The sequence below is a fragment of the Oncorhynchus masou genome, chromosome 18 (genome assembly GCF_036934945.1).
Source record: "Oncorhynchus masou masou isolate Uvic2021 chromosome 18, UVic_Omas_1.1, whole genome shotgun sequence".
NCBI lineage: Eukaryota > Metazoa > Chordata > Actinopteri > Salmoniformes > Salmonidae > Oncorhynchus > Oncorhynchus masou.
This window is the reverse complement of record NC_088229.1, coordinates 66,724,339-66,737,617: the sequence shown is the minus strand read 5'-3', so window position 1 is coordinate 66,737,617 and position 13,279 is coordinate 66,724,339. Positions and strand designations below refer to the sequence as shown.

At 41.6% G+C, this 13,279-nt stretch overlaps 1 protein-coding gene across 1 annotated transcript in view; it reads right to left on the bottom strand.

Moving 5' to 3' along the window:
- LOC135505168 (melanopsin-A-like) overlaps nucleotides 1-6,522 on the bottom strand; it is a 28,646-nt gene extending 22,124 nt beyond the window's left edge. The window contains exon 1 of the mRNA XM_064924312.1: nucleotides 6,225-6,522. Within this exon, the coding sequence (XP_064780384.1) occupies nucleotides 6,225-6,347 (123 nt within the window). The 5' untranslated portion in view covers nucleotides 6,348-6,522. The remainder of the gene's footprint in view (nucleotides 1-6,224) is intronic.
- Between the last annotated feature and the right edge of the window lie 6,757 nt (nucleotides 6,523-13,279).

Below are 13,279 nucleotides of genomic sequence, written 5' to 3'. Positions count from 1 at the left end.
GACTGGTAGCCTAGCAACGATAATGACATATTTTTTGCTGCAGAGTTCCAACTGCTAACTATGTAAACGGTGTGGTCGACCTGACAACTGGAGAAACAAAAAAGTGTGAAGCTGTTCTGAAAATACCTCAAAGAAGTTAACGCTAAAGTGATTAGCTAATTGAGATGTTTTATTTATCTGAGTAACTAGAATCAAGAACGTTAGCTAATTTGGTAAGTAGCCAGTAGGGATAGCCAGCTAGCTAGGCTTCATAGGGGGATAAAAGCTAACTGGTAGCCTAGCTAGCCAATAAATAACAATAGTTTTATACTCTATCAAGCCTCAATGTGACAGCTAACGTTTTCAAACAGTTAGGCATGTTTTGTATTACTGGTTAATATAAAAGAACTTGCTAGCTAACTAACTAGCAACTTGGCTAGCTAGCTAACTTAGTTCCAGTTAGTTTTCTCATCATCAATGAAGCATGTAGAGTAGCTTCCTTGTGGTATGGTTATGTGTAATGAAACGTTTTCTTGAAATATTGACACAATTTTCATTCATTGACAGTTTGGAGTGGATCACAGACCAACACTTTCACCATAATGGGTCTGACTGCGAGGGACCACTGCTGACAACCCAATCTGCACCCATCGCATCGAAACAACTATGAAAACTGGAAACCATACAGCCTGAGGCTGCATTTATTGTAGCTGGGGATTTTAACAAAGCTAACCTGAGAACAAGACTTCCTAAATTCTATCAGAATATCGAATGCGCGACACGAGCTGGTAGCATTCTGGATCATTGGTATTCTATCTTCCACGATGTATACAAAGCCCTCCCCCGTACTGCCTTCGGCAAATCTGACCATGACTCCATTTTGTTGCTCCCAGCTATAGACAGAGCCTAAAACAGGAAACGCCCGTGCTCAGGTCTATCCAAAGCTGGTCTGACCAATGGGATTCCATGCTTCAAGATTGCTTCAATCACATGGACTGAGATATGTTCCGGATAGCCTCAGACAATAACATTAATGTATACGCTGACTTGGTGAGCGAGATTGTTAGCAAGTGCATCGGAGATGTCGTACCCACTGTGACTATTAAAACCTTTCCTAACCAGAAACCGTGGCTTGATGACAACATTCGCGCAAAAAAACTGAACCACCGCATTTAATCATGGCAAGGCGACTGGAAACATGACCGAATACAAACAGTTTAGCTATTCCCTCCATAAGGCATTCAAACAAGCAAAGTGATAGTATAGAGACAGAGTAGAGTCGCAATTCCATGGCTCAAACACAGGGTCGACAGTCAATCACGGATTACAAAAAGAAAACCAGCCCCGTCGTGGACATCGAAGTATTGCCCCCAGACAAATTAAACAACTTCTTTGCTCGCTTTGAGGACAATACAGTGCCACTGACATGGCCCGCTATCAAAGACTGTGGGCTCTCCTATTCCATTGTCAACGTGAGTAAAACCTTTAAACGTGTTAACCCTCGCAGGGCTGCCGGCCCAGATGGCATCCCTAGCCGCGTCCTCAGAGCATATGCAGACCAGCTGGCTGGTGTGTTTACGGACATATTCAATAAATCCCTTTCCAAGTCTGCTGTCCCTACATCAAGATGGCCACCATTGTTCTTGTTCCCAAGAAAGCTAAGGTAACTGAACTAAATGACTATCACTTCTTTCGTCATGAAGTGCTTTGACAGACTAGTCAAGGATCATATCACCTCCACCCCACCTGATACCCTAGACCCACTTCAATTTGCATCCCGCCCCAATAGGTCCACTGACGATGCAATCGCCATCACACTGCACACTGCCTTAGCCCAACTGGACAAGAGTAACACCTATGTAAGAATGCTGTTCATTGACTACAGCTCAGCATTTAACACCATAGTACTCTCCAAACTCGTCATTAAGCTCGCGACCCTGGGTCTCGACCGCACCCTGTGCAACTGGATCCTGGACTTTCTGACAGGCTGCCCCCAGGTGTTGAAGGTAGGAAACAACATCTCCACCCCGCTAATCCTCAACACCTCAACCCTACAAGGGTGCGTTCTCAGCCCTCTCCTGTACTCCCTGTTCACCCATGTCTGTGTAGCCATGCACGCTTCCAACTCAATCACCAAGTTTGCAGACGACACTACAGTGGTAGGCTTGGTTTCCAACAACAACAAGACGGTATACAGGGAGGAGGGAGGGCCCTCGGAGTGTGGTGTCAGGAACCTCTCACAAAACAAAGGAGATGATCGTGGACTTCAGGAAACAGCAGAGGGAGAATCCCCCCATCCACATTGACGGGACAGTAGTGGAGATGGTGGAAAGTTTTAAGTTCCTCTGCGTACACATCACGGACAAACTGAAATGGTCCACCCACACAGATAGTGTGGTGAAGAAGGTGCAGCAGCGCCTCTTCAACCTCAGGAGGCTGAAGAAATTTGGCTTGTCACCTAAAACACTCTTTTACAGATGCACAATCGAGAGCATCCTGTCGGGCTGCATCACCGCCTGGTATGGCAACTGCACCGCCCTCAACCGCAAGACCTTCCAGAGGGTAGTGAGGTCTGCACAACGCATCACCGGGGGCAAACTACCTGCCCTCCAGGACACCTATAGCACCCGATGTCACAGGAAGGCCAAAAAGATCATCATGGACAACAACACCTGAGCCATTGCCTGTTCACCCCGCTATCATCCAGAAGGCGAGGTCAGAAATGGTGCATCAAAGCTGGGACAGAGAGACTGAAAAACAGCTTCGATCTCAAGGCCAACAGACTGTTAAACAGCCATCAATAACATAGAGAGGCTGCTGTCAACATACAGACTCAAATCTCTGGCCACTTTAATAAATGGACTTAATAAAGGTATCACTAGTGACTTTAAATAACACCACTTTAATAATGTTTACATATCCTACATTACTCATCTCATATGTATATCCTGTACTCTATTCCATCTACTGCATCTTGCCTATGCCGCACGGCCATTGCTCATCCATATATTTACATGTACATATTCTTATTCATCCCTTTACATTTGTGTGTATACGGTAGTCGTTGTGAAATTGTTAGATTACTTGTTAGATATTACTGCACTGTCAGAACTAGAAGCACAAGCATTTCGCTACACTCATACAACCATGTGTATGTGACCAATACAATTTGATTTGATGAAATGAAAATCAACATGTTTTTAACCCGACCCTGACTGCATTACCTGGATTAATCCATAACCCTGACTGTTTATAGGCCATGTCCTTACTAACTATGTAGAAGTTGGTAGATAGATGAGTGTTCTTGTATTGTATTACAGTACATCAAAAAAGAACTCAGCCGCAGGCCTTTTCATTTTATTTGGTTTATCAGGATTTCTATTAGCTTTTGCAGAAGCAGTAACTACTGTTCCTGGGGTCCACAAAGCACTGACACACTGATAGACAAAGGCAGTCACAGAAATTCAGAACACAACGGCATTCAAAAAAACCAATACCACTAAAAAATTATGTTTGTGTTAGAGTGTGTTTGTATGCGTATCCCCTCACAGTCCCCACCGTTCCATGAGATGTTGATTAATAGATTTTGTCAAGGTCATTTTGCTGTTTGCTTTTGGGTACAAACACAGGTTTCGCACACAGGCACACACACACTGTCAATAGTGGACCAGACTGTACAGGGAAAGCACCACCTCTCTACATTAAGTAGCATATAATATAATTAATTTGGTTCATTATTGATTGATTATACACTACGGTTCAAAAGTTTGTGGTCACTTAGAAATGTCCTTATTTTTGAAAGAAAAGCACATTTTTTGTCCATTAAAATAACATCAAATTTATCAGAAATAGAGTGTGGACATTGTTAATGTTGTAAATGACTATTGTAGCTGGAAATGGCTGATTATTTTAAGGAATATCTACATAGGTGTACAGAGGCCCATTATCAGCAACCATCAGTCCTGTCTTCCAATGGCACGTTGTGTTAGCTAATCCAAGTTAAAAATTTTAAAAGGCTAATTGATCATTAGAAAACCCTTTTGCAATTATGTTAGCACAGCTGAAAACTGTTGTTCTGATTAAAGAAGCAATAAAACTGTCCTTCTTTAGACTAGTTGAGGATCTGGAGCATCAGAATTTTTGGGCTTGATTTAAGGCTCAAAATGGCCAAAATCGAAGCACTTTCTTCTGAAACTCATCAGTCTATTCTTGTTCTGAGAAATGAAGGCTATTCCATGCGAGAAATTGCCAAGAAACTGAAGATCTCGTACAACGCTGTGTACTACTCCCTTCACAGAACAGCGCAAACGGGCTCTAACCAGAATAGAAAGAGGAGTGGGAGGCCCCGGTGCACAACTGAGCAAGAGGACAAGTACATTAGAGTGTCTAGTTTGAGAAACAGACGCCTCACAAGTCCTCAACTGGCAGCTTCATTAAATAGTACCCACAAAACACCAGTCTTATTAACGTCAACAGTGAAGACGGCAGAGTTGCAAAGAAAAAAACATACCTCAGACTGGCCAATAAAAAGAAAAGATTAAGGCTAAAGAACACAGACTGGACAGAGGAACCCTGCCTAGAAGGCCAGCATCCTGGAGTCGCCTCTTCACTGTTGACGTTGAGACTGCTATTTTGCGCGTACTATTTAATGAAGCTGCCAGTTGTCATTTACAACATTAACAATGTCTACACTGTATCTGATCAACTTGATGTTATTTGAAGGACAAAAAAAGTGAATTTCTTTCAAAAACAAGGACATTTCTAAGTGACCCCAAACTTTTGAACGGTAGTGTATGTGCATCATTTGTAAAACACAGATTGGTCATTGAGAAACTTAACTTGAGTAATCCTCATTAAGCTACAAAAGTGTCTCTTCTCAATCTTAACATGTGTTGCCAATACAACAGAACAGGTGAACCGGAATTACGATCTAAAAGCCAAACCTATACTAAGCCACACCCCGGTCTTCTGATCTGACCCGGTGGATCAGTAACCCAACTAAGGGGGCGGCAGGTAGCTTAGTGGTTAGAGCGTTGGGCCAGTAACCGAAAGGTTGCTGGATTGAATCCCTGAGTTGACAAGGTAAAAATCTGTCATTCTACCCCTGAACAAGGCAGCTAACCCACTGTTCCTTGGTAGGCTGTCATTGTAAATAATCATTTGTCCTTAACTGACTTGCCTAGTTTAAAAAAGTTTAAAATAACCCAGTGTGTGTTCTGACCACTATTTACCCAGCATTTTGTTGAGCGTATATTGGCCTATGGTGCGCTCGTGGATAATTCCTAGGCTCTGATTCCTGGCATCACCTCTCTCTCTCTCTCTCTCTCTCTCTCTCTCCCTCCCTCCTTCTCTGGTGTTCATTCATTCAGGTGCGCAGCTGAATGAAGATTGCCAGATGTGGGTCAAGCTGGAGCCATTCACAAAACAAAACATAGGCTACTTGCATAAATGTCATGAATTGGCTGCATGTTATTTGGTAAGCCAATACATTCAACTTAAGTATTTATCTAGTTGATTGAATCACTTGAATGATTATGTTAAAAAAACACGTGCTATTAATCTCAAAGGTTCTTTGTAGATCCTTTTGAGGAACAATACAGGGTTTTAATTTTTTTCTTCTGGTTAACCATAATCTATTGTTAACGTTACTTAGGCGTTATTATTATGCTGTTCATTGGCACAAGGCTATACCTGAGGTATTTACAAGACACCACAACTGGCCATTGTCACATTTATCATGTAATGGCATAACACATCCGATTAGATAAACTGGAATAACACTCACAAAAAGAGCCGAGCACCACCTCCCCCCTAAATATTCGAATGACCCACCCCCACCCAACATTTGAATTATCGCTAAAATAGAAAATACATCCCTTTAAGAACTGCTAAGAACCCTTGAATGGCTCAAATGATTAGTTAAATCACGATAGTTCCACATATAACCATCACCCGTGAAAAAGAAACAAATAGAAGATGAACAAAAAAACGATAAATTAGCCAATCTCCAGAGCTGCCCATGGGACACACTGTAACGCACCACATACAAGCGCGAAAGCGGTGCACGCAGAGAACAGGGCATCCCGCATCAACCCCTCTATTTTGGCTCCCGTGGATTTTATGTTTGTGGGCTAGGCAAGTGACAGGTCTCCTAAAAGGGAATAACCAAAGAAACGATGAAGAACTTAGATGAAATAAATCACTGAACAGTCATCCAGCCAAAGTAGTGTCTGCCGTTAACTTACAGATGTGGACGCGGGCGGAAGCTCCATCAGACGATGCGCGCTTACAGAGCTGATGTTCCAAGGCGCAAGAGACGGGTCTTGCGTGGGGATGCTGTCCGCCTTGACTGGCGAGCGCGAGCTCATTCTTGCCAAGTGTGTCAGTCAAAATCTAGAGAGATAGAGACAGAAAGGGTGGAGGGAAACCCCGTTAGTCGTAGAGTGCTCTGCTTTACAGCATCACGACCCTGTCTCCCATACACACAGAACAGACTGAGACCAGGGAGTGAGAAAGCACTCACATTCACTCACTAACGCTCTCTCACTCTCTTTCACCCTCTCCCCCTCTCTGTTTACACGTTCACGTGCGCCTCCGCCATGTGAAGAAGCGTCCCAAAGCTGTGAAAATTATGTAGCGAGTCAGGTCTAGACCCTCCGATGGTAACTTCTATCCAGCCAACTGCGAAGTGGAATCCCATAAGGCATGGATAATTAACTAGATTCAGCTGAGGGACGATTTTTTTGTTGTTGCGTGGATGGTGGGGGGCCGGATCCAAAATTACAAATAATTTGTAGACTGCAAATTGACCGCTAGAAGCCCAAACACATATAATATTTGACTAAAACATAATAATTTCAAACCTTGCTTACATTTGTATATTATCATGTGTCTCTCGATTACGTGTGGGAATACTTGGGAACATATTTATTAAATTAAAATCACTTGGAGCTGATTTCCTGGTGTTTTTACAGTCTTTTATGTCCAACAATAAAAATAATAAAAAAATGTATTTAATTTTTTTGCTCAGAAAACTTGGGACCAAATGAGACCACCCCTAGTTGGGAAACCCTGCCATAAGGCATTATGTCATTTTTGAGGTCATTTTTGAGTTAGCACAATTTAAGCATCCCTAATTATATGCCACATGTATTTGTTTATGTCAGATTTTGAGACTTGATTTATGTAAAATATGAAATACCTCCCAAATGAAATGTTAAATTATTACTGAGGTGTATATATTGTAAAACGACAGGGGGGATTTGTTCATTTGAATTTCATGACGTTTTATTCCTAATTAGAAGTGAAACTTGAATTACATCATTCAAACCACCAGTGTGTCCCGAATCGCTACTCTCAGACTCTGATTTTGGTCAGCAACAGGTGACAACAGAGGGCCCCCTGAGCGAGTTGGTATGGGCTAGGAGGTGTTTTGTCATTCACTGATACAGGATGTGGTGATTAATTTACCCCCCCCCCCCCCCCGCTGTCTCTGTCAGTTAAATTAAACTAGAGTAATTGTGAGGGAAAGGAATAGTAATCACAATTATAAATAATACTAGTCTCCCTCCTCCATCCCTCTCCTCCCTTCCTCTGTCTCTGTAGGGAGTCTGTAGAAAACACAAGCAAACCACAGACCCTACACTCTAAAAAATGATGGGCTAAAAACAACCCAATTTGGATTAATTGGTAACCCAGTGCTGGCTAAACAGTGGACAGAACACACGCCGGGTTATTTTGCCCGAGCCAGGCTTTTTGGATGAGCCAAACATGGGTTCATTTCACTATCAGTTGTTGTTAATTTAACAATCAGTAGTTTTTTAACCATCAAGTTGGGTTGACCCAGCAACTGCGTTTTTTATTATTTAATCCATATGTTATATTCAGGAAGCGTGGCCTATTAGGGGCGTAGCTATCAATTCGTTATTTTTGGCCACCCGTGAGAGGAAACATAATTCCTGTTCATCATGTTAAATTTGTACACTGCAAATGATAATTTCCCTTGTATATTTCTGCACATTACATATTCTAATCTAAATTTCACATAATCATTAACATATGCCGACATTGAGATACAATGTTAGGATGTTTATTATTTACACATCCAGACATTAGCATATGGAACTCAAATGCTTGTGTTGACCTCATGAAAGAGATACTTCAGGATTTTGCCAATGAAGCCCTTCATCTACTTCCCCGGAGACAGATGAACGTGTTGATACCATGTTTATGTCTCTGTGTTCAGTATGAAGAAAGTTGGAGGTAGTTTTGTGAGCTCTAACTAGCTTTAACACAATAACTGGAAGTCTGTGGGTATCTACCAGCACACTTTTATATTGTATGATGTATGGATGTGTACGTGTTCCCGTTGTCTGAACCTTTCTCCAGTATGTGTGCTGTGTGTGTGTGTGTGTGTGCGTGTGTGTGTGCTCTGTGTGTGAGTGAGCTAGTGTACGGTATGTACAACAGAGACTACAGCAATCTGTAACGCAGGCGTGTGTTGTAGTTGGTAGATAGATTAGTGTTGTTGTTAATGGCTCTGTTGTTTTGTCAGACCCCCGGACCCAGACCTGATCCTCTTACAGTATACAGCACATTTCACACACACACACACACGCACACACACATACACACGCACACACACACACACACACACACACACACACACACACACACACACACACACACACACACACACACACACACACACACACACACACACACACACACACACACACACACACACACACACACAATGGACTGCGGTCAGCGCTAAGCAGCTGATAAACATTACCCTGAACCCTCTGTCATGAGACTGATTGACCTACAGAACTTTCTGGAATATAAAAACAACAGAGACTGATATATAGGCATATTTACTCAGAAGACTAGTCACATCTCAGACATTCACAGATGAATGAACACGCACACTGAGATGCATCACCTGGAGTTGACAATTAGCATTTTAGCTAACCCTTCCCCAAACCCTAATTCTAACCGTAACCCAATTTGCATAACCTGCTACGGACATTTTTCTAACCTTTGTCATTATTTCTCCTGACCACCAATGTTCTCTCCAAATTCTCCTTTGTTGTTGCTACGCAACAAGCTACCTGGTCTCAGAGAACGATGTATAACGTACAATACTATACATCCTCCAAGATGTATGATACACTTTCTTCAGGCTAGGGTCTATTTTCTCCACTTTTTATCTGACTGACGTGCCCAAAGTAAAATGCCTGTTACTCAGGCCCAGAAGCCAGGATATGCATATAATTGATACCATTGGATAGAAAACACTTTGAGGTTTGTAGAAATGTTAAAATATTATATGAGACTATAACACAATTGATATGGTGGGAAAAAATCCAAAGAAAAACCAACCAGAATTTTTTTTTGAGAGCCCATGCTCTTTCAATGGAAAGCTATGGGTCCTATGCATGTCCAACTCCCAGATTGTAATTCATATGGCTTCCACTAGATGTCAACAGTCTTTGTTCAAGATTTCAGGCTTGTTTCTTCCCAAACGAGGAATAATATTTAGTTTTGGTACAGGGAGTCAGAGTTGGAAATCAGTCTGTGCGCGAGCTACGAAGAGGACGTGTAATTGCTAATTTAGCTTTTCTATTGAACATACTTCTTTCCGTATGAAATATTATAGTTTAATTACATTTTAGTGTATCTGAGGATTAGATGGAAAAGTATTTTGACTTGTTTTAACGAAGTTTAGCGGTAGCTTTTTGGAATCCTTTCTCTGCATGTTGAACGAGTGGATTACTCAAATCAATGGTGCCAACTAAACTGACTTTTTGGGATATAAATAAGGACGTTATCTAACAAAATGACCATGCATGTTGTAGCTGTGACCCTTGGGATTACAAATCAGAGGAAGATTTGCAAAAAGTAAGTGAATATTTAGTGGCTATTTGTGATTTTACGAAGCCTGTGCTGGTTATATTTTTTTGATGTGGGGCGCCGTCGTCAAAACAGTCGCATGGCAAGCTTTCACTATAAATCCTATTGTAAATCAGACAATGCAGTTAGAATAACAAGAATTTCAGCTTTTAACCGATATAAGACACTTGTATGTACCTAGATGTTTAAATAATCACAATCTTTATGATTATTTATTTGAATTGCACGCCCTCCAATTTCACCGGAAGTTGTCAACAGGTATCCTGCTGACGAGACGCCTAGCCCTTACCAACAACGACGAGACGGCCTACAGGGAGGAGGTGAGGGCCCTCGAAGTGTGGTGTCAGGACAATAACCTCACACTCAACGTCAACAAAACAAGGAGATGATTGTGGACTTCAGGAAACAGCAGAGGGAACACCCCCCTATTCACATCGATGGAACAGTAGTGGAGAGGGTAGTAAGTTTTAAGTTCCTCGGCATACACATCACAGACAAACTGAATTGGTCCACCCACACAGACAGCATCGTGAAGAAGGCGCAGCAGCGCCTCTTCAACCTCAAGAGGCTGAAGAAATTCGGCTTGTCACCAAAAGCACTCACAAACTTCTACAGATGCACAATCGAGAGCATCCTGGCGGGCTGTATCACCGCCTGGTACGGCAACTGCTCCGCCCACGACCGTAAGGCTCTCCAGAGGGTAGTGATGTCTGCACAATGCGTCACCGGGCGCAAACTACCTGCCCTCCAGGACACCTACACGACCTGATGTTACAGGAAGGCTATAAAGATCATCAAGGACAACAACCACTCGAGCCACTGCCTGTTCACCCCGCTATCATCCAGAAGGCGAGGTCAGTACAGGTGCATCAAAGCTGGGACCGAGAGACTGAAAAACCGCTTCTATCTCAAGGCCATCAGACTGTTAAACAGCCACCACTAACATTGAGTGGCTGCTGCCAACACACTGACTCAACTCCAGCCACTTTAATAATGGGAATTGATGGGAAATTATGTAAAATATATCACTTGCCACTTTAAACAATGCTACCTAATATAATGTTTACATACCTACATCATTCATCTCATATGTATACGTATATACTGTACTCTATATCATCTACTGCATCTTTATGTAATACATGTATCACTAGCCACTTTAACTATGCCACTTTGTTTACATACTCATCTCATATGTATATACTGTACTCGATACCATCTACTGTATCTTGCCTATGCTGCTCTGTACCATCACTCATTCATATATCTTTATGTACATATTCTTTATCCCCCTACACTTAGGAATTGTTAGTTAGATTACTTGTTGGTTATTACTGCATTGTCGGAACTAGAAGCACATGCATTTCGCTACACTCGCATTAACATCTGCTAACCATGTGTATGTGACAAATACAATTTGATTTGATTTGATTTGAATTTGTATTCTATTATACGACCAGGTAAGACATATAATACTACAATCCTATAATTCAGATGATATTGTGCGACCACTATTCCATTCATAATGTAACCTAATGTAATGTAATTTATCATACTAAATAGAGGGTCATATTTACATACCAAAATCCTATGAAATGCTCTCCGACCAGGTTACAGACATAGGCAGGAGGCAGACAGTCAGAATGAATGGTTCTTTAATGATCTTTTCTCGTTTAAAGGGGATTACAGTATACTATACTGAACAAAAATATAAACGCAACATGTAAACTGTTGGTCCCATGTTTCATGAGCTGAAATATAATATCCAAATGTTCCATACGCACAAAAAGCTTTTTTCCCTCATATTTTGTGCACAAATTTGTTTATATCCCTGTTAGTGAGCATTTCTCATTTGCCAAGATAATCCATCCACCTGACAGGTGTGGCATATCAAGAAGCTGATTAAACAGCGTGATCATTGCACAGGTGCACCTTGTGCTGGGGACAATAAAAGGCCACACTAAATTGTGCAGTTTTGTCACACAACACAATGCCACAATTGGTGAATTAATATGTAAACCAAAACATACATGAGGAATAAATACGGACAATTCTAAATATGTAAATACAAATAAAGCAGACGAGGGAAATAAAACAATTACCAACAAAAACAATGGCCCCTCTGATCTCTGACGTCCGCGGGGAACCCACTCTGGGAGTTGGGCTACCATCGAAACAGAACCCATAGAAAACATATTACAGTGACTAGGTCATAATGTAGGTCTCCAACTCTGACTGTGCAGGTTTTAGTTCCAACACCCGATTCAGGTAATCAAGGCCCAGAACAAGGATCATGATAGATTGTGATTGATTATATCTGAATCAGCTGTGTTAGCGCTTATGTGTTAAAGGTCAACTGCCCATTAGAACCAACTTCTCTGGTTTCAAACAGCCTATGTGGCACCGCTATGAGTCACAACATTCATTCCAGTGTTAAAATTGTCTAAAGTGTAAATAGTTTCATTTTGATCATAAAGTCAGTCTCGTCTAAAACCAGATTTTTGTAAGTGAGTTCGTCACAGTTCGTCGTTACTTCGATTTCCACTTTTGCCAATGATGCCCAATTCCACAGAGACAACACGTTGACAACACATAGCCCAACGCCCTGTGATTTGGGCTATCATAGAAACAAAACCCGCCGCCAGCTGCCATGTGGACCTTTGTTGTCAAGTCTGCATAAGGGTGCAACGCATGTACATTTCACTCGGTAAATAGGACAATACTGCCAGATGGCCAGGACTGGATTACATCCGACTAGCTTCTACTTGGTCTGTCAACCATCAAACCTGAGACTGCTGTGTTGTTGGTAAGTCGATATATTTTGTTTATAGATAGCTAGGTCAGCTGGCTAGTTACACGTCGTTATTTTATAGGGTATGCCACTATGATACTAGGCTATGATACTGTGATGTAACTAGCTAAACTAGCCTCTCCTTAATGTGTAATGTAAGAGGAAGATTTGCATAGCTAACGTTGCACCTGAAGACATGTTTGATCCCTACTAGCTAACGTTAGCTAGTTAACTAGCTCATAATCAAGCATCAAACCTGATGACGTTTGATGCCTGTTGCCAGCTTGTGTTACAGGCCTCAGGCATAAGAACAAGAAAAAAGACAGTGTTTCTGTAAAACAGGGAAAATAAAGGGACAGAGAAATTGGTTTTGGTCTTCTCTCAGTTGAATTTAATAAAGCACATTTAAAAGTTGCAACAGGGTCAACTATCAGGGTCAACAGTATCATTCATTCTCAATATCCATACAAAAATAATAGTTAAATAGTTAAAAAATGTTTCCCCCCCATTCCATATTCATTCCATTAAACCAATACAGAACTACAGCTATTCAAAAAGAATAGTACAATTGACATACCTGGTATGTAAAAATCA